At 33.9% G+C, this 19,491-nt stretch overlaps 2 protein-coding genes across 3 annotated transcripts; both read left to right on the forward strand.

The window, feature by feature from the left end:
• The first annotated feature begins 543 nt into the window (after positions 1 to 543).
• Positions 544 to 6,117, forward strand: LOC139886413 (probable alkaline/neutral invertase D). Of its 2 annotated transcripts, none has more exons than XM_071870228.1 (5): positions 544 to 674; positions 1,515 to 1,992; positions 2,755 to 3,186; positions 4,013 to 4,574; positions 5,566 to 6,117. In XM_071870228.1, the coding sequence occupies exons 2-5, from the start codon at positions 1,561 to 1,563 to the stop codon at positions 5,859 to 5,861; spliced, it is 1,722 nt and encodes a 573-aa protein (XP_071726329.1). In that variant the 5' UTR covers positions 544 to 674; positions 1,515 to 1,560; the 3' UTR covers positions 5,862 to 6,117. The 2 variants fall into 2 exon arrangements, with proteins under 2 accessions (XP_071726329.1, XP_071726330.1); XM_071870229.1 differs by having other exon boundaries at positions 550 to 674; positions 1,522 to 1,992.
• A 3,176-nt stretch (positions 6,118 to 9,293) lies between these two features.
• Positions 9,294 to 12,844, forward strand: LOC139858077 (uncharacterized). The gene is made up of 6 exons (XM_071846931.1): positions 9,294 to 9,624; positions 10,883 to 11,082; positions 11,188 to 11,328; positions 11,422 to 11,502; positions 11,666 to 11,790; positions 12,535 to 12,844. The coding sequence occupies exons 1-6, from the start codon at positions 9,396 to 9,398 to the stop codon at positions 12,581 to 12,583; spliced, it is 825 nt and encodes a 274-aa protein (XP_071703032.1). The 5' UTR covers positions 9,294 to 9,395; the 3' UTR covers positions 12,584 to 12,844.
• The last annotated feature ends 6,647 nt before the right edge of the window (positions 12,845 to 19,491 follow it).

Consider the following 19,491-nt stretch of genomic DNA (forward strand, 5'->3'; position numbering starts at 1 on the left):
TTAAAAAAAAGACTATTATTAACTAATCACATGTACCACAATTTTTTACACAAATTATTTTTTAAACAGAATCCTTAATTGACATTACATCTCAACAATTTAATCATTTTAAATTTTCAATTTGACGATTAACCCAATTAATAAAAAGAAAAAGCAATCGGAGGGCTAAACTTTAGATACTTGTTATACACGCCGTATCATTTTTTTACTCGTTGTAATTTGATTGGGGATGGTCAATGTTGCCCCCACATTGATACATTGTAAATATTTCATTGATTAATAAAAGTCATGTTGCTTTTAAAAAAAAAAACCATTATTACTAATCACATGTACCACAAATGTCTTTACACAAATTATTATTTTTTAACTGAATCTCAAAGTGACATTACAATCTCAACAATTTAATTATTTTGACTTTTCAATTTGCCGATTAACCCAATTAATAAAAAGAAAAAGCAATCGGAGGGCTAAACTGTAAATTCAGTCCAAAGTATAGGGTTTATATCACAAGTCTACCGTTTGGTCATCGATATATGTAGGTCTGTTCAGTAAGGGGTCACCTTCTTTCATTTTGAATAAAGAATACACTTCTTTGATTTCTCTTTGTTGAATTGTTGATACCTTCAATGACCATTTTCTAGGTTTCATCAACCTTTTCATCTACCAAGTTCCATGTATGATTCCTCTTTCCTTAATTTTAATTCCCATAAATTTGGATATGGGTTTTGCTCAATCTTTCGAATTTCTTGTTTGTTCAAGATTCAATTTTTAGGGTTTTAAGATTAAGTATGGTAGTTGTTTTATGATGTTATTTGTGGGTTTTGCCTATTAACTTGGTAATACGTTTTATTTCTTGATCCAATGGTAAAAATGTTAAATTGGTAATGAAAGATATTTGTTTGATGTTCATGAAGTACGGAGTAACATTCTTTAGGTTTAGTAGTGAGTTTAATTCATTAATTTTTATTTGCTTGATTTGCATATTTCACCTTGGGTTGTGATGTTTGACCAGATCTGAATTCAACTATTTCTTTTTTATTTTTGACTTTTCAAATTTGTGATTGCATAAAGTATGCAAAGCTTTTGCTTTAGAAAAAAACATCCAAAATCCTTTCTAACTAATTATTTTTTTTTTTCTTTTTCTGATGAGATGGAGATTATTAGATTAAATAATTGGAGGGTCATAGCTTTGGATTTGTGTTTTTAGATTGATCATTCTATTGAGTATTGAATAATCAAGATAAGGTAATCAAGAGTCTCTTAAAGACAGGGATATATAAGTAATTCTGCATATGTCACAATAGTTTGTTTATCCTTATCCAAATCTGCTTAATTGTTTCAAAATTACAATAATAGTGACATGATCAGGTGAAGCACACATCTTTTGTACCCTAGTAGTTTTTGTGCATGACTGTTGACTTGGTTTGACTATTTATTTGTGCTTGTATGTTGAAAGATTGAAGACCAGTACAATTGACTTAATTTGGTCACTCCTTTTCATATATTTTGTGAAGCCTGCAGATTGAATTTATACAATTTTTTTGAAACATTTATCGAGCAATGGCTCCTTCAACGGTAGACGGGCCTTCAAATGGTTCTGCAAAAAAGGAGGAAGAAGGAACTGCACCGTCTTTATTTGAAATTGACGATTCCGATCTATCTAGATTATTAGAAAAACCGAGGCCCGTTAACATAGAGAGAAAAAGATCGTTTGATGAAAGATCGTTTAGTGAAATGTCAATCAACATATCACCACCAAGAAACAATTTTTATAGAACAAGTGATAATTCATCGCGTGTTTTTGAAAATCTTGAGGGCGTATATTCACCGGGTCGATGGACAGGGACTCCTAGAAGTGGTTATTTTGAACCTCATCCGATTGTAGGAGATGCTTGGGAGGCGTTAAGAAGATCGTTGGTCAACTTTCGTGGTCAACCTGTTGGGACAATTGCTGCACTTGATAATTCTTCAGAGGAACTTAACTATGATCAGGTGAAATTTAGTTTCTCTTTATTCGCCAAGTTCATAATCTACCCCTCTTTTTGTTAAGTTTACAGATTTGCATATCAAGATGGATCTCGTTTAGTCAACTTCTAATTATGTTTGATTTGGGTTATTTATTATATATCAGTTGTGTGAAGTTTGAAACTTTGCTAATATGTAAGTGGTTTAAACAGCTCTAAAGTCACCCATGGTGTGTAATTGCAACATGAAAAAGTTAGATCTTGCTGTATTATTTATAACAACCACAATAGAGTTATTAAAATATTAGTTGATTCGCTAGTTATTTACAAATTCTGATGTTTGGTAGAGATTTGAGTCTCTTTTTACTCAATCCTTCATGAATTTTAGATGCATTGCAAAATTTGCACTACCTTTCGTTACATATTGACGTTAGGCTTGTCACAAAAAACCCAAAGTGATATGTTTTTTATTATAGTATCTGAATTCTGAAATATATTCAGTGTAATACTAAAGTAATCTTGTTACCGTGCGTTGTTGCATTAATGACGTGTTGCTGACGAGCAAATAGCTCAGTTTAGCTTTTAACCTTACAACAATAGTGATGTTTGATTTATTTGCCAGATATCTATAAAAGTTCATCTTTCATGTTTTGGTAAATGTTGTTTGCTGATATCTCGGGGGATATATCATACGGGGTATAAAAAAGCAATTTAATTGGCTTTGTTTCTTTGTTTTCTCTTTATTAGTGAAATATTGCATCATCTAGTTCTAAAGTTTGTTTCTTTTTAGGTTTTCGTAAGAGACTTTGTGCCCAGCGCATTGGCTTTCTTAATGAACGGAGAGCCTGAAATAGTAAAGAATTTTCTATTAAAAACCGTTTTCCTTCAATCACGTGAAAAGAAGGTAGACAAGTTCAAATTAGGAGAAGGGGTGATGCCTGCAAGTTTTAAAGTGCTCCACGACCCTGTTAGGAACACGGAGACCATATTAGCAGATTATGGTGAAAGTGCTATCGGGCGGGTCGCTCCAGTTGATTCGGGTTTTTGGTGGATTATTTTGCTGCGTGCATATACAAAGTCTACTGGGGATACTACTCTAGCTGAAATGCCCGAATGCCAAAGGGGTATTCGGCTTATTATGACTTTGTGCCTGTCTGAAGGATTTGATACGTTTCCGACATTGCTTTGTGCTGATGGGTGCTGTATGATTGATCGTAGAATGGTTAGTTCACTCATATATTCTTGTCTTTTTGCTCTTATATCTTCAAAGGTATTGGCTTTCACACATATATCTCGTCTTTTTACTCTTATAGTTTAAAGGTATAGGCTTTTACACATATTTCTCGTCTTTTTGCTCTCATAGTTCTGAAATTATAGGCTTTTTCCTATTATATTGTTATAATTAGTTGATTACTCCATACTTCTTTAAAAAAATGTACGAAGACGTGTTTCTGGGTCAACCAACTCTACCCTTCCTTATTTGGCTCGTACTAAGAAATGTTCATTTCAACCTAACCCGTTGCCCGTAGTGCCCACCCTCTACCCATCTGATTTTTTTTTGATATAATTGCATCTAAGTTTATTATGCAACTTGATTATAACAGATCACTATTCTTGGAATGTTTTGTTTCTTTGTTATATCTTGTTTATTCATGATAAAGTTAAGGTCTTGGCATTTAAAAGATTTAATGAGAATGTTAGATTTTACATTTTACTTGACTAAAATGTTCAACTATTCTTGTAATGGTTAGTATCTAGTAGAAAGATCCCGTCTTCTATTTTTTTGGTTACAACTATGAAGTTATTGGCTTTGGTCAAATTTCTTAATCATTGTGCTATCGCCCTTGTTTGCGTTCTTTCCCTTTTTCTTTTATCTTTCACAAATTGGTTGCTGATTTGCAACAAGATATGATGGTTTGAAATGTTATTTACTCGTTTGAAATAGTTACTGTTAGCATTTAGCAAAGACGTCAGTTGGCAAAATATGATAACTTATTTGATTCATTTAATGTCCGTATATCTAAACTTGGATTCTTTGGTGTCTTTAGGGTGTATATGGGTACCCGATTGAGATACAAGCATTGTTCTTCATGGCTCTAAGATGTGCATTGCTTCTTTTAAAGCGTGATAATTGTGAGAGTGATGAATGCATTGACCGAATAGTCAAACGCCTTCATGCCCTAAGCTATCACATGAGAAGTTACTTTTGGCTCGACATTAAGCAATTAAACGACATATACCGTTACAAAACAGAAGAATACTCTCATACCGCGGTCAACAAGTTCAATGTTATTCCCGACTCACTTCCTGAATGGGTTTTTGATTTCATGCCAACTAGAGGAGGTTACTTTATTGGTAACGTAAGTCCTGCAAAAATGGATTTTAGGTGGTTTTGTTTGGGTAATTGTGTAGCTATTTTGTCTTCTTTAGCAACCCCCGAGCAGAGTTGTGCTATAATGGACCTTATTGAATCACGTTGGCAAGAACTTGTTGGTGAAATGCCGTTGAAGATTTGTTATCCGGCAATGGAAAGTCATGAATGGAGAATCGTTACCGGGTGTGACCCGAAGAATACGAGCTGGAGTTACCATAATGGTGGATCCTGGCCAGGTAAACACTCTACTACCGTAAATAAATTGCGTGTTAATGGTTGATACGGGTATGCACTTCCATAACAAATTTATTAGAATAAATGTTACAAATAACCTGATAAAGAATATGTATGTGTTGACAAATTCAATTCTATTTTTAAAGATATGCACCCACATGCATGCCACTGTATAGAACTTGTGGGTTTGCCCGTGTTGGCATTTGGCACCCGACACCCATACTGTTATGTAGCTCGATTTTAGCTAAAGGTTGTGTAACTATCAGAGTCAAAATAGCTCCGCTAGAAAGGGTAGTTTTTGTTTGCAGGTGAAATCTGTCTGAGTCCACAAGTATCAAATCTAAGTAGAAAAGTTATATCATTTCGATAATAATATCATATCTTCAATACAGTGATTTTAGGATGTCCTACAAAACATGTAATACGAGCAACTTTTGACCGCCTTTTAGTTAAGCTATATTTTGCTGTATGTAACCCAGGTCACTTATACTTTGTAAGTTACATCATGATGTTTTAAGTCAAAGTTGCGACCTCTAATGTTCAATCAAGATGTTTCCAACACCCTACTTTAAAACTTGCATTGTTTTACGTTGTTCGACTCCCGTGGGGTGCACCATTGCACACAAGGTTGCCCCTTAACCCTTGAATTCCACCCTAAGGTGCCTTCCGCACATCGCGTAGCGGGGGCAGTGGGGGAGGGGGCTTTTACCGCCCATGCTCTCAGATTGGGCCGGGTTTTATCCTGGGCAGTAGTTGGGAGCGGGTTATGCAACTGTGGGAGATGATCGCGTGGATGGTTTAGTCTCCCCTGGGTGATTTGAACTTCTGTTCAAAAAAAAGTTACATACTTGTAATATTTCGTCGTGTATATTTTATTTATGTTTTGCTACACGAACTTGTGATATAAAGGATTAGTTCTGCCACTAAATTATGCTTTTTTGCGCTTTTTTTGTTGTTGTTGGTGTTGACTACTACCTTTTTTCATTGGTGCAGTGCTGATATGGCTTCTGACGGCAGCGTGTATTAAAGCAGGAAGACCTCAAATTGCAAAGCGAGCAATTGAGTTAGCAGAAAGCCGATTATTGATGGATCAATGGCCAGAGTATTATGACGGAAAGCTCGGTCGGTTTATAGGAAAGCAGGCTCGAAAGAACCAAACATGGTCAATAGCAGGTTACTTGGTGGCTAAAATGATGCTTGAAGATCCATCTCATTTGGGTATGATTTCACTTGAAGAAGACAGACAGATGAAACCTCAAATGAGAAGGTCTGCTTCATGGGCTTTTTGATTCATTGATTATATACTCGTATTATACTCACTCGATAATTTGGGCGTCATTAACTGCTCGGAACAATGCAAATTGTTTGAGATTTAAATTTTGAATAATGTTTTTGTATTTTAAAAATCTACAGTTCAATAGAACTCGAAAAATAGGTGTACTAATGTTGAATGCTTAGATAAAGCCGTGGTCCGGTTAACTTTTTTAAGCTAAGGATTTGTGTACCAAGAATATGTTGATTACCAGATATTGTGAATTGTGAATGCGAAACTAAATTTTAAATTAAATAAATTGATGTAATTTGCCATTTTAAGTAGTCTCTTTACAACTGTTTGAGGGATATTTTCCTTTCATGAGGAAAGAAAAACGAGTCTCTTTCCGTTATACTTTACTTTCAACCTACGACGGTTTTGCACGTCACTTTTACCCACAAAGTCCTAGCACAAACAAACTTGGCTCTCGGATATTGGGATGCTTGTTGCTTACTATGCACTTTACAAGTTTGCAGTAGTCACAACCCACAAGTGCGGTATGGTTGTTTTGCATATACGGAGCGCCTTTATTTGCCTTTATTGGTTATGTATGCTCATTTCATATTTTTCACATTTCCACACCATAGTCATCCATCACTGGCCCATTTTGACTCAATGAAGTGGGATTGGATTAGAGATGCTTTATCAACTGTTGATAGAGATTATGGAATCTTTTAACCGTGTTTTTCATGATGTAACTAATGTTCATGTGGTGCACCACTTGATATCAAGTATCCCACATGATCATACCGTAGAGGCAACTAAAGCTATCAAGCCCATATTAGGTGATTACTACAAATACGATGATACACCGATCCTTGAGGCTTTTTGGAGAGAAACAACGGACTGTATTTACGTCGAGCCAGATGAGGGTGCAGAGAAAAGCGGCGTTTACTGGTTCCGCAAATAGATCAAGCTCATACTTATGCTTGATCTTATACATTCATAGGCAATAAGACTAAAATATTTATGCCTAGAATTATACCCCCTTCTTCTCTTCATATCTATTATTCTCCGGTTTCATTTGAACTGTGTACCTTGATACATTTTATTGACATTGATATATGTTGATGTAAATCTCTTAAGTTTCTTCTTTGCTTGTTTCTTTTTATTTGTTTAAATTAAACTTCTCTCATTTTTTATTTTATTTTTATGTAACCAACTAACCATTAACTATCTAGTTCTATGAATGGTACTCCGTACTTGAAAATTGATTCGGGCCCAGAGATACAATTGAGAACTGGGCATGAGGAAAACCAATTACAGAGTCTTGTTAGACTTGCTAAAACTTCTTATAAAAAATGTATAATAACGCAGGCTTACCATGTAAAGGAAAAGAAAAATACATACCCCGTATCTGATTTGTCTAGATCTCATTCACACCATTTTGTAATATTTATTTGTAAATATTTTGTAACTTTGAGAACCCACCCTTGTGGTCTAGTGGTTCACCCCTTTGCACTTGTGCATTGGGAGGGGGTGGGGAAGTCTCAAGTTCGAGTCCCTCCCCTTAAAAATATTTGTGGGATTTATTTCCTGAAAGCCGAATTGCCCCGGGGAAGGTTTTACCGACCCGTATTCAGGACAGGTCTGACCGCATGCCCCTCGGGATGGTATAAGGTTCGGATCCCTGTAATGCGGTTCGGGTTTCCTGCCCTAAAGCGCGTACGTGCGTGGCAAATGAGAGTATTCGATGCCAACAACTTGCCCTTCAAAAAAAAAAAAAAATTTGTAACTTTGACTATATCTTAAATAGGAACATATTAATGTTAGTGTATGAGTTTTGTATATCTTATAGATAGATAGATTATAGATTATAGATAGATAGATGTTATTATAGTTTAACTGAGTCCTTATGACTTATTTATAATTAGCCCTAAAACCCTAATTGATGTACTACATATGATTGTCTAATGGAATGATTTATTTGTGGAAAAGTAAGTCGGTATCTGAGGTTAATTGATCCTCCCTAATTTACAATATATATAACAGCCGGCACGAATGAACAGTACCGTTACAGTACCCGCTACAGTAACCTTTTTTCAAACTTCGTTTGCTACAGTACCGCTACAGTATTTTTTTATTATTTTTTTACAAACTTCGTTTAGTAGGTTCAAATTTTCTGGCCCAACGAAGTGGGCCAACGGCCACTTCCTAGTTTCTTTTATTGATCTACTTAGCCAACTCTTCTACATTTTTTCTTAAATATTCTCAAGATCTTTTGGCCAACACGTTATCAAAAAATTGTAGCACCGTCTATTTCATTTGATGAAAGAAAACGAAGTCATCCCAGATAGCATATCAATCGAGGTACCTTCTGAAGAGATTTAGCAGAAAAAATCATGTACGTTTTATTAAATGAGTATATATGAAATTTGAAAAAATGAAGATTATGATATGTAGTACCAGAGGCGGAGCTATGTGTCAAGGGGGGGTCATATGACACCATCGAAAACTCATATATAATAGATATTTGATAGAATGAAACATAATTATATTTCTAGCTCGCTTGTTATTAAGCTTTCACTCTAACTTGCCACTCTCTGGTTCGAACCATAAGCATGCAAACACCTTATTTTTTTTAGTTCTTGTTTTCTGATAGTACATTTACTATATGTTTTCATAAAGAAATTTACTCATTTATTTGGGGTCCACCTAATATACAAGTATTAAGTAGACTTATGGTTACAAAAGTTTTGTTTTACTCCCGAATGTATGTATAATGAGGTAATTGTTTATAATTTCTTATTTATTAACCGAAAAAAAAAAAATTCACATGACATTTGTGTTTGCAACTTGGTAGATTTTGATATTATATTGTGACACTTAGTTCTTCAATTGGATCATTTGTAACTTGGTAGATTTTGATATTATTTTGTGACACCTATTATTATAAATAAATCTTGAAAAAATTTGTAACGTGGTAGACCCTGTTATTATTTTATGACACCAACCAATGTAAATCCTGGCTCCGCCACTGTGTAGTACTCTATCGGTCCCAATTTGATTGTCCCACATCAATTTGAAAAATATCTATAATTTTATTATTTTACATTTTTACTTATCTTTAGAAGTTTTCTAATGATTTTAAGAAAAAAATTGTGCAGATAAAATTTAAAAAGTTGATTATTTGCAAGTTGACGAAATGTATACTTTTTATTTTGTATACTGTAAAATATGACAAGTGGAAAAAAAAAAAACTCTATACTTTTGTCTATATGCAGAAAAGGGTTGACACCTTTCTTATAGCATTGACCCGCATAAGCTGACGTGTCAGTACCGAAAGGGAGATACACATCATCATTCGATATCATCGTACAAAAACAAAACAAAAACCACAACTTAACATTTACATTTAATTTTGATTACCTTTCATTAAAATTTGTGGGTTCCCTTAATTCTTCCAAAACCAAAACCAACAGAAAAAAAAAAAAAACCCCTCAATTCAATTCAATCCAAATTGAAACTGAAATTGTAAATTTCCAGAAAATAAAGAAGATAGAGGGGTAGGATGAAAGGGAACCCAACGAAACGGCCAATCCAGGTTGTACGGACATGGGTACGAAGACAACCACCGAAAGTGAAGGTGTTTTTAGCGTTTTTAATCGCAATCACTGCTCTTGTTTTTATTCGTATGGTGGTTTACGATCATGATAATCTTTTTATTGCTGCTGAAGCCGTTCATGCCCTCGGTATCTCTGTTCTTATTTATAAACTTGCCACCGAAAAAACTTGTGCCGGTAATTTATCATACATTTTCTGCGTTTTCTATAATTCATTTCGGAAATTTAAATGGATTATTTTCGCAATTTATAGTTAATTGTTGAATTTTGTATGCATTGTTGTGGGGTTTCGATGATTTTCTTATTAGTTGATTTTGATCAAAAAGGTTCCAACAATTTTGTTTTGGGGAGTTTTAATTATAGTTTTTATTCACAAACTAGTATGCGATATTCCCCAAATAGAATTATGCGAAATCAATAAATGGTTTTGTGAGAAATTTGCTTAAGCAAAATATTTATGGCGAATTTTGTTTCATGTGCAATTTCTTTTAATGTGAAATTGCTCTTAAATGCAAACCCTTTTATGGAATTTTTGTTATTTGGAAGGAATAAAAGATTGATTTAATTTTAGAGAAGAATGTACATTTGCTTGTGTTGGAAAGCAACTTTGAGACAAATTTTGGAATGAGTCGTACATTTGATGCAAAGAATCAATAGATTATGGTTTATTTGATGAAAAGTAGAGTTAGTTATTAGAGTGGTCCCAATGGTGGTGTCATGACTAGTGCCCTCCTTTTAGCCCTCAAGGACACTAATGGCACCATTCAGCCATGGGCTAGCCCTCAACCCATCACCCTCATTCATTTCTTTTTACAAGCATATTGCAGGACGGAACGGAGTGAAGGCTTATGTGTTACTTTTTGCTTGTATACTTGTACATTTAATTAAAATCATATAGTTGGCCCCAATTTTTATGAGGAAGTATGTCATGTTTGGGAGTGTTTAGTCCTTGGTTAGTACTGATGAGGAGGAAGTGCAGACGTGACTCAGATGTGGCGGCTAGTCCTGGTGAGGAAGTGTTGTCATGGTTGGGAGCCCTCTTAGGTGATGATTAGTTCTGGTAACTACTTTTTGGCCAAGAGATCTTTCCGACTCTGTCGTTTAACAAGAAGATTTTGTCATTGAATGTGTATTCTGCTTTTATTTTCTCTTTTTAGATATCATGTTTTCACTTATTGGAATATCAATATCTTTCCTTGCATAAAATAATTTAGTGAATGTTGTATTAAAATATGGGACACTATTAATAGATCCCACGTGTAACGTGTTTAATATGTGTTTGTAGAAAATGAGCTTTTACGTTTTAGTTTCACATGAGATTTTTGTATAGGAGTATGAATTGGCGGAAGCCATTCATTTCTGTTTATCTAATTATGAATGGAATAATTATAGCTACAATGTTATAATGTATATTCTTGTTGGTGGCTTATCGCAGGTCTATCACTGAAGTCACAGGAACTTACGGCTATGTTCTTGGGATCTAGACTTTATTGCAGTTTTGTAATGGAATATGATGTACACACTTTATTAGATCTGGCTACATTGGCAGCCACCGTTTGGGTCGTCTACATGATGCGTTTTAACCTAAATTCTAGTTACATGCATGAAAAAGATAATGTTCCTAATCATTATGTGGTAAGTTTTTTTAACATCGCCATCTTAATATTTTTATAATTAGAATGAAATTTTATAAGCTTTTAATCATATTGAAAATAATCACATTTCATGATCTGATTGTAGGTGATTCCTTGTGCTTTATTGTCTCTAGTGGTTCATCCTACAACACAACATCACGTTATAAACAGGATTCTGTGGGCCTTTTGTGTTTATCTTGAAGCTGTTTCTGTACTACCACAGCTTCGTGTTATGCAAAACACCAAGGTCAATATGTAACGAATATATTCACTAGCACGATTTTTATTTGTTGGACGCTTGTATGTTACTTTTACTAACTTAAAGTTTATTTCCCTTTAGATTGTTGAACCGTTCACAGCGCATTATGTGTTTGCTTTAGGCGTTGCAAGGTTTCTCAGTTGTGCCCATTGGATCCTACAGGTATGTAGCCGATATTACATTTACTAATTGCCATGAACCCAATGTCTGCTAAAAGAATCAGGATATTTTTTTATTATTAATTTTTTATTTTTTAAGAATTAGGATATTATTATTGTATATATTAAAAGTTCTTTGTGATGAAAGTTGTTTGACATTCGTACAGGTACTGGATACTGGGGGACGCTTGTTGACAGCTTTGGGTTCTGGATTGTGGCCCTCAATGGTCCTTCTTTCTGAAATCGTCCAAACGTTTATACTTGCTGACTTCTGCTATTACTATGTTCAAAGGTTCCATCTCATAATCCGCTTTTAACTTCTTTTAATAACATCGTTTGTTTTCTATATCAATACAATAAGACTGATATTGGGTGTCAATATGGGCGGTTAAGGTGATTTGGGTAATGGGTCAAAGTGGATAATCTTTGGATCGAGTTGAAACAAATTTCGCTGACTAAAGTATGCTTTTATACATTAAAATTACATTTTAGACAAATTTTGACCAGTCTGTGATTATTTTTTAGCCATTTCTATTTAAGATTTTTCTACGGCTCTATTGAGTCGACAGCAATCGTCGATTTATTGGCGACTTGACTGACTCTTAGAGCCTAAATTAAATTCCAGTCAGGAGTTAAAACCCGTGGAAATTTGATTCTACCATTTTCATGGCATCTAATTATTTTTATTTTATATTTTTTTAATTTTTTAAAAACTTTTTCCTACTTAAAGGCCGGAGGTCCTCTCGGAAGCAATCTCTTTATCCGTCGAATAGAGAGAGGGATGACTTCCTCTATTTTTGAGAGTGTTTGACTCTGGGTGGAGAAATGACTTGTCTTTATTCTCGGATAGGGGAAGGATTGTCTACATCTCACCTCCCCATACACCATTTATGTGGTATTGGGTTTTGTTGTTGTTGTATTTAAGATTTTTCCTTTTTACCTTTTAGAGTTCAAACACAATCTGATTCAGCTTATTCGTAAGTCAATGTTTTACCTCTGATTTTAACCATGATTTGATGCCTTTTGATGATTGCAGTGTTATGGGCGGGCAACTCGTTTTACGCCTTCCATCTGGAGTGGTGTGAGCTGTAATATCCGTAAAAAGATAGCAGGGTTTATTAGAGTAATAACTCCCCGTAATAGAGAGAGTAAGCGACATTTTGTTCTTCTGCTGTTAATTTTTCTGTTTCTTTATAATGCATCTCATGTAGGTTACAATGGGACTGTAGGGGAGTTACATATCCTAGCAAAGATTATTACCCTGTTAAGATTGTGTAAAGTTTCTTATATATCTTAAGAAAGATTTAGAGTATTTGGGAGTTATTGTTTCTGTGCCTAAACCTCTTTCCCTGTTATAGCTTGTAATTTGTTTATTTACTTTTTAAAATACATTATAATGGGTTTGGGTTTCTTCATACTCACATCCCTAAACCGAACGCTAAAAGATAAAAATGAAATACTAAGGCCGTAACGTTAGTAAATTGTAAGTTGAGTTTAGAATGAAGTCAAGGATATGATAGTATTTTTGCATGATAATTTGATGAGGGGATTGCAATTTGCAAGTTGTATACTCCGTAGTTTATAGTAGTTAGTGTAACAACCTGTCATATATCAGTTTGAGAAAGAAATGTGAGTTCTTATAAGCTTAAATTTTAAGCTTAAAGTTGTGACTATATTAAATATAAAGTTGTGTGTTAAAGTATTGGTTGTGAATCGTCCGCCAGAATACATGTACATGTTTGGGTTATGTAAAATGTATATTGTTATGGAACCTATCTAGCAAAATGTCGTAAAGTTAATATCTAAGATTCAAACCATGAGAAGGTGTGAATTTATCAAGTTGATCCTTTTAGCCACGGTGGTTTACCATGCACGACTTTAGACAACTTATAAAGCGAGTTGTCGCTTCAAGATTAATCAGCTCGCATATCTAGTTAGATTACTCATGCTCGAAAGAGGAATAAAATCGAGCTTTTCAAAATTGCAGTAAAAACAGTGGAAACAATACTGGGTAATCAATTAAACGTAAGACAGTTAATTATAACCTTCTAAACTTGTGTTGTAACTCAAGTGGTAGTGGCTTGACACTCTTTGTTAGAGGTCAGGATTTCGACTCTTGGGGATTACAACATTGCACACAGGGTTATCCCTAACTTTGAAATCTACCTAAGGTCGCTTTTCGCACATTGTGTTGCGGGGGCAACGGGGAGGGTTTTTTTTACCGACCATGCCCTCGGATTAGTCCGGGTTTCCTCCAGAGCAATAGTTGGGGGCGGGTTATGCAATTGCAGCAAATGACCGCGTGGGTGATTTAGTCCCTCCGAGTGATCCCAAACTTCTGTTAAAGAAAAAAAGTTAATTATAACCTTCCATTACTGGTTCCTCCTCAGTTATGTATGGGGTGTTGATGATGATGATGATGATAGATTCGGCTATACTTGCATCAGTCCCTTTCGGAAATAAATAAAAACTAATGCTCTTTTGTCGTGTGTTTTCTATATCCATCAAATTCTAGACTTGACTGACTCTTAGAGCCTAAAGTAAATTTCAGGCATGATTTAAAACCCATGAAAATTTGATCTTACTATTTTCATGGCGTGTCAATTATATTTTTAATTTAATTTAATTTTTAAATTTTTTGTTTCCTACTTATTGGCCGGAGGTCCACTCGGAAGCAATCTCTCCATCCGTTGAATAGAGAGGGGATGACTTTCTCTACTTTTGAAAGTGTTTTCACTCTGGGTGGAGAAATGACTTGTCTTTATTCTCGGATAGAGGAAAGATTGTCTACATCTCATCTCCCCCATACACCACTCATTGTGGTATTGGGTTTTGTTGTTGTTGTTGTTGTTGTTGTTGTTGTTGTTGTTGTTGTCGTCGTCTAGATGATTTTTTTCATTTGGGCTTTTATTATTTGGTTTTCTGTTGTTACAAATTTTTCGAATAAGTCTATCTTTAATGCTAGAAAAAATTACGTCATTGGTACCTGTAGTTTGTTTACATTATCATGACAACACCTAAACTTTTATTTTTGCGTAGTTGGTACCTAGATTTTGTGTAACTTACGTGGTTGGTGCCCCTGGCTAACTGGAGTCAAATTTTAATAGTTAACCCCTCACATGTGCCACGCATGTGAGAGTATATTCGTCCATTAAACCAATCTTCCCAAATTAAACAAAATCTTCATCTTCTTCTAAAAAATCTTCAAACAAAACTCAACATCTTCCTCTTCTCTAACAAAATCTTCAAACAAAAATCAATATTTGTTTGAAGATTTTGTTGGAGTGGATGAAGATGTTAAGTGTTGTTTGAAGATTTTATAGAAGAAGATGAAGATTTTGTTTAATTTGGGTAGATTGGTATAAATGGACAAATATACCCTCACATGCATGGCACATGTGAGGGGTTAACTATTAAAATTTGACTCGTTAACTAGGGGTACCAACCATGCAAGTTACACAAAAGCTAGGTATTGTCAAATATGGTGCCTTGGTTGGTGAATTTAATGGTCAAATACCACATGTATGTTATGCTCATAACTATTGCCATGGAGGCTCTTGCTTTTCATACTCACCAAACATTCTCCATTTTGCTATAAATAGATGCATCATATATCTCATTTAAGCATACCCCAAAATCACAAGTGTTCTTGTGTACTAAAAAAGAGTTAATAGAGAGTTAAAGTGTTAACTCCTAATTACAAGAGATATAAAGATTAGTGTTTATCCTTGTAATTAGAGAGAAGTGTAATTCTTATTATTCTTATTAGTGGAACGTTTCTTTCCTTGCCCGTGGTTTTTACCTATTGGGGTTTTCCACGTTAAATCTTGGTGTATCTTTATTGTCGCTATTTCAATTATTACTAGCGGTTTGCTATAATTCGGTATCGCTTTTCTCAACAAGTGGTATCAAGAGCTAAGGTTCTAATATCTAGTGTGTATTAATCTACTTATCGTATGCTCTGTGGTTGCCACGGGAGTGGATCGTCCACATCAGAAAATAAGTGTAACGACCCAGAAATTTCCGACCAAATTTAAACTTTAATCTTTATATTATTCCGACACGATAAGCAAAGTTTGTTAAGTTAAATCTCAAGAATTTTAAACTGTGTTCATACATTCATTATAACCTCAACCAAATTCCGACGAGTCACGAACCGTTATATATAAATAGATATGCATATGTATATATATATATTATAACTTGAGAATATTAATAAAGTATTAAACGTATAATACTTTACACGAATGTATTTGTTTCAATATGATTTTCGACGAAATTAAAAAGAAATATATTAAATGATTGAATTATCAGAAACATTGAATTATGATTACAAGTCTCTGTTGAGAGGTCCACTATGATTTGAGAAAATCTATTCCTCTTAACGATATTCAGAATAATTTGTAAAACTATTTATAAATAAAAACAAAAAGTGTCATTTACGAAAGTTAGACAAAAGTTAGTGGAGAATTGGTTTCCATAATATTCTATTAATCTATTTTCAAACGTACAAAGACGTTTTCAGTTTAAAAAGAACTTTATTATTAAAACGTATATAACTTTTATAAATATCTAGAATCACTTTTGACAACTCATTACTTAACCAGTATAATAAATATAACGATATTTATATTTTATTTCATTAAATATATATAACGATTTAAATTAATATTATATATATTTATACGCGTATTATACATACATAGTTTTTATACTTTTACTATACTTTAACTTTACCTTTACTTTACTTTTACTTTACTTTAACTTTAATAATTCACTTTAATAATTCATACTTTAATAATTCACTTTAATAATTCATACTTTAATAATTCACTTTAATAATTCATACTTTAATAATTCACTTTAATAATTCATACTTTAATAATTCACTTTAATAATTCAAAAATCTATTATAAATAGAATTCAATAGGTTTCATTATTTCATAGAAACTTGAAAATATATTTCTCTAAACTCTCTCAATCGATTTATTTATATATATATATATATATATATATATATATATATATATATATATATATATATATATATATATATATATATATTTGCTCTGTATTATTTCAAGATATTATTAGTATACATAAAATATTACGACGGAGTGCTGTCCGAGTGATTTCAAAATAGTTTTTTTGAATGAGTCGAAGCTAAGGAAATTATGGGTTATAGCTATGGAGGTGATGGGTATGGTTCATGGGTATGCTCGTGAGGTCAATCTAGTGTTTATCATCTCCGTTGCATCTACGTACTTTCCTGCAATATTGAATCTCAATATTGATACGTTCGTGAATCCGAGGCCAACCTTGCACTTGTTAAATGACGTTATATGTATTTTTACTACGAAATACAGTATTGTGAGTTTCATTTGCTCCCTTTTATATATATTTTTGGGACTGAGAATACATGCGCTGTTTTTATAAATGTTTTACGAAATAGGCACAAGTACTAAAACTAATTCTACGTGGGTTTAAACCAGAAATATACCCTTAGCTTGGTAACATTAAACTACTTGTCTATGTACGGTAGGCACGAATCCTAAACATAGATCTATTGGGCCTGACAAACCCCATCCTGACTATGGGATGCTTTAGTACTTCGAGGTTATTTTAAACACACCTGATATAGTGTACTTCAGAGGGTAAAACATGAACGTTAAGGCTTGTTACCGGGTGCCTACAACTTATAGAATACTTTTATACACTTGCGAGTGTACATATATTTATAAACGGAAATCTTGTGGTCTATTAATATATTGAAATGATTGTTATGATAAACCTATGAACTCACCAACCTTTTGGTTGACACTTTAAAGCATGTTTATTCTCAGGTATTAAAGAAATCTTCCGCTGTGCATTAGCTCATTTTAAGGATATTACTTAGAGTCATTCATGGCATATTTTGAAAGACGTTGCATTCAAGTCATTGAGTTCATCAAGATTATTATTAAGTCAATTATAGTTGGATGTATTATGAAATGGTGTGCATACCGTCAATTTTCATTGTAAAGAAAGTTTGTCTTTTAAAAACGAATGCAATGTTTGTAAAATGTATCATATAGAGGTCAAATACCTCGCGATGTAATCAACTATTGTGAATCGTTTATAATGTATATGAACGGGTCCTTTCAGTTGGTATCAGAGCGGTGGTCTTAGCGAACCAGGTCTGCATTAGTGTGTCTAACTGATAGTCGTTAGGATGCATTAGTGAGTCTGGACTTCGACCATGTCTGCATGTCAAAAGTTTTGCTCATCATTTTTGTCGGAAATTACCTGCTTATCATTCTTAGTCTAGACACATCTTATTGCATTGATTGCATGAATAGTGTATAGACAAAATTCATATCTTAGCGTATCTGCTAATTCATATCTTAGCGTATCTGTTACTGTAAACTTTGCCTCACATATTCCGTAAATTCTTCCGTAATCTACGAAACCTTTTGCTCTATATAATTAGAATACCACCCGATAGCCGGAAAATCATTTCATATCGAAAAATTCTTTATTCAATCGTACGAAATGGAATTCGTCATTAGTTCAAGTCCCTCGGATTCCGAAATGGAATCCCACTCAAGTTCCGAAAGCAGTGTGACCGGAATGGATCAACCAATTAGTCATCATCTATTCTGGATGAATTGGGGATGGGTTCGTAGCCTCCTTAATCATTGGAGACAAGAATAAGGTGATCCCTTCCATCCACCACATTGCCCTCTTGGCGAAGAACCTGAAGCACTTACCGGCGAACCTATCCGAAACACTATTTTCTCTCTTATTTCTAGAGTATCTCGTCACGATTACATACTACACCAAATTCTAGATTTTATTTATCCGCTCGTCCGAACCGACAATCACCCCGGTGTAATAGAAGAAGTCAACGAGCTTCGCGCTCGGGTAGTGGCTTTGGAGAATATGGTGCAAAGGTTACAAACACCAGCAGCAGCACCAGCAGCATAAACAATACCACCATCAGCAACACCAACAGTACCATCACCACCACCAACAACAACATCCACATCCCACACTGCAACATCACAATCTGTATCTCAAACATCAACGTCATACGCCCTGTAAATATCCAGGAATATCAACAACAATAAACGATGAAGTATTAATTCATAAACTTCATTGAAGAGATATCTCTGCGGCAGTTATGTAATCTTCAAAATCTTAGAGATTATTTAATTCTGATAGTAAATCGGATGAGTGAACGGAGATGGTAGAGTAGAAACTTTGATCGAAAATGGTGTACGATTTACAAGCTAGAATTGTTTTACCAACAGCATCAACAGGACCGTAGCATCATCAACACAGTCAGTGCCGTCAATATCGTCAGAATCAACAGCACCTGTAACATCACAAACTCTGTCAGTTCAAGAATCGTTGTGGACATCATTACGAATCAACAACAAATATATTGTATCAACGAGTTATGAAGTATTAACTCATTTCCAATCGAAAGATTTATATGTATATTTTATATGTATAAATTTTTAAACCATAATAAATCTTCCCGTACTAAGCTATTATGTGTGAATCTTAACTACTCAGTTAATTCATATTACAAATATGCAATGATGTACGTCCTTCGTCCGCAACTTAACCATCGTTAATTACAATTTCTGTCTCAATTCAATAAAAATCCAATTCATAATAAATCAAGTGTATTATTCGAATATATGTTTGATTTTACACTTTCATCATCGATGTACTCGAAACTTTTCAAATAACATCATTCGTACCTTGCGAAGTTCACAAGAATTTCACGAAAACCAACAAATAACAAAGTAATGATTCATAATTTCAATATTATTGAAGAAATACTTATGCAATTTATAAAGTTTTAGGGATTACTCAATTCTAGTTCCAACCATAAAACAAATGAGTTTAATTTAATATTAACTCATTTAATCTATATTACATCTAAAGAAAATATACACATATATTTTCATAAAGACCGTAATAAACTTCTTTTGTACAAAAT

Source organism: Rutidosis leptorrhynchoides, chromosome 1, assembly GCF_046630445.1.
Source record: "Rutidosis leptorrhynchoides isolate AG116_Rl617_1_P2 chromosome 1, CSIRO_AGI_Rlap_v1, whole genome shotgun sequence".
Classification (NCBI taxonomy): Eukaryota; Viridiplantae; Streptophyta; class Magnoliopsida; order Asterales; family Asteraceae; genus Rutidosis; species Rutidosis leptorrhynchoides.

Excerpts from the sequence above, each read along its gene's own strand:
- LOC139886413 (XM_071870228.1), top strand. The coding sequence starts at position 1,561 with ATGGCTCCTTCAACGGTAGACGGGCCTTCAAATGGTTCTGCAAAAAAG. Across the intron at positions 1,993-2,754 it reads AGGAACTTAACTATGATCAG|GTTTTCGTAAGAGACTTTGT; the intron begins GTGAAATTTAGT and ends GTTTCTTTTTAG. Across the intron at positions 4,575-5,565 it reads TAATGGTGGATCCTGGCCAG|TGCTGATATGGCTTCTGACG; the intron begins GTAAACACTCTA and ends TCATTGGTGCAG.
- LOC139858077 (XM_071846931.1), top strand. The coding sequence starts at position 9,396 with ATGAAAGGGAACCCAACGAAACGGCCAATCCAGGTTGTACGGACATGG. Across the intron at positions 11,329-11,421 it reads GTGTTATGCAAAACACCAAG|ATTGTTGAACCGTTCACAGC; the intron begins GTCAATATGTAA and ends ATTTCCCTTTAG. Across the intron at positions 11,791-12,534 it reads TGCTATTACTATGTTCAAAG|TGTTATGGGCGGGCAACTCG; the intron begins GTTCCATCTCAT and ends TGATGATTGCAG.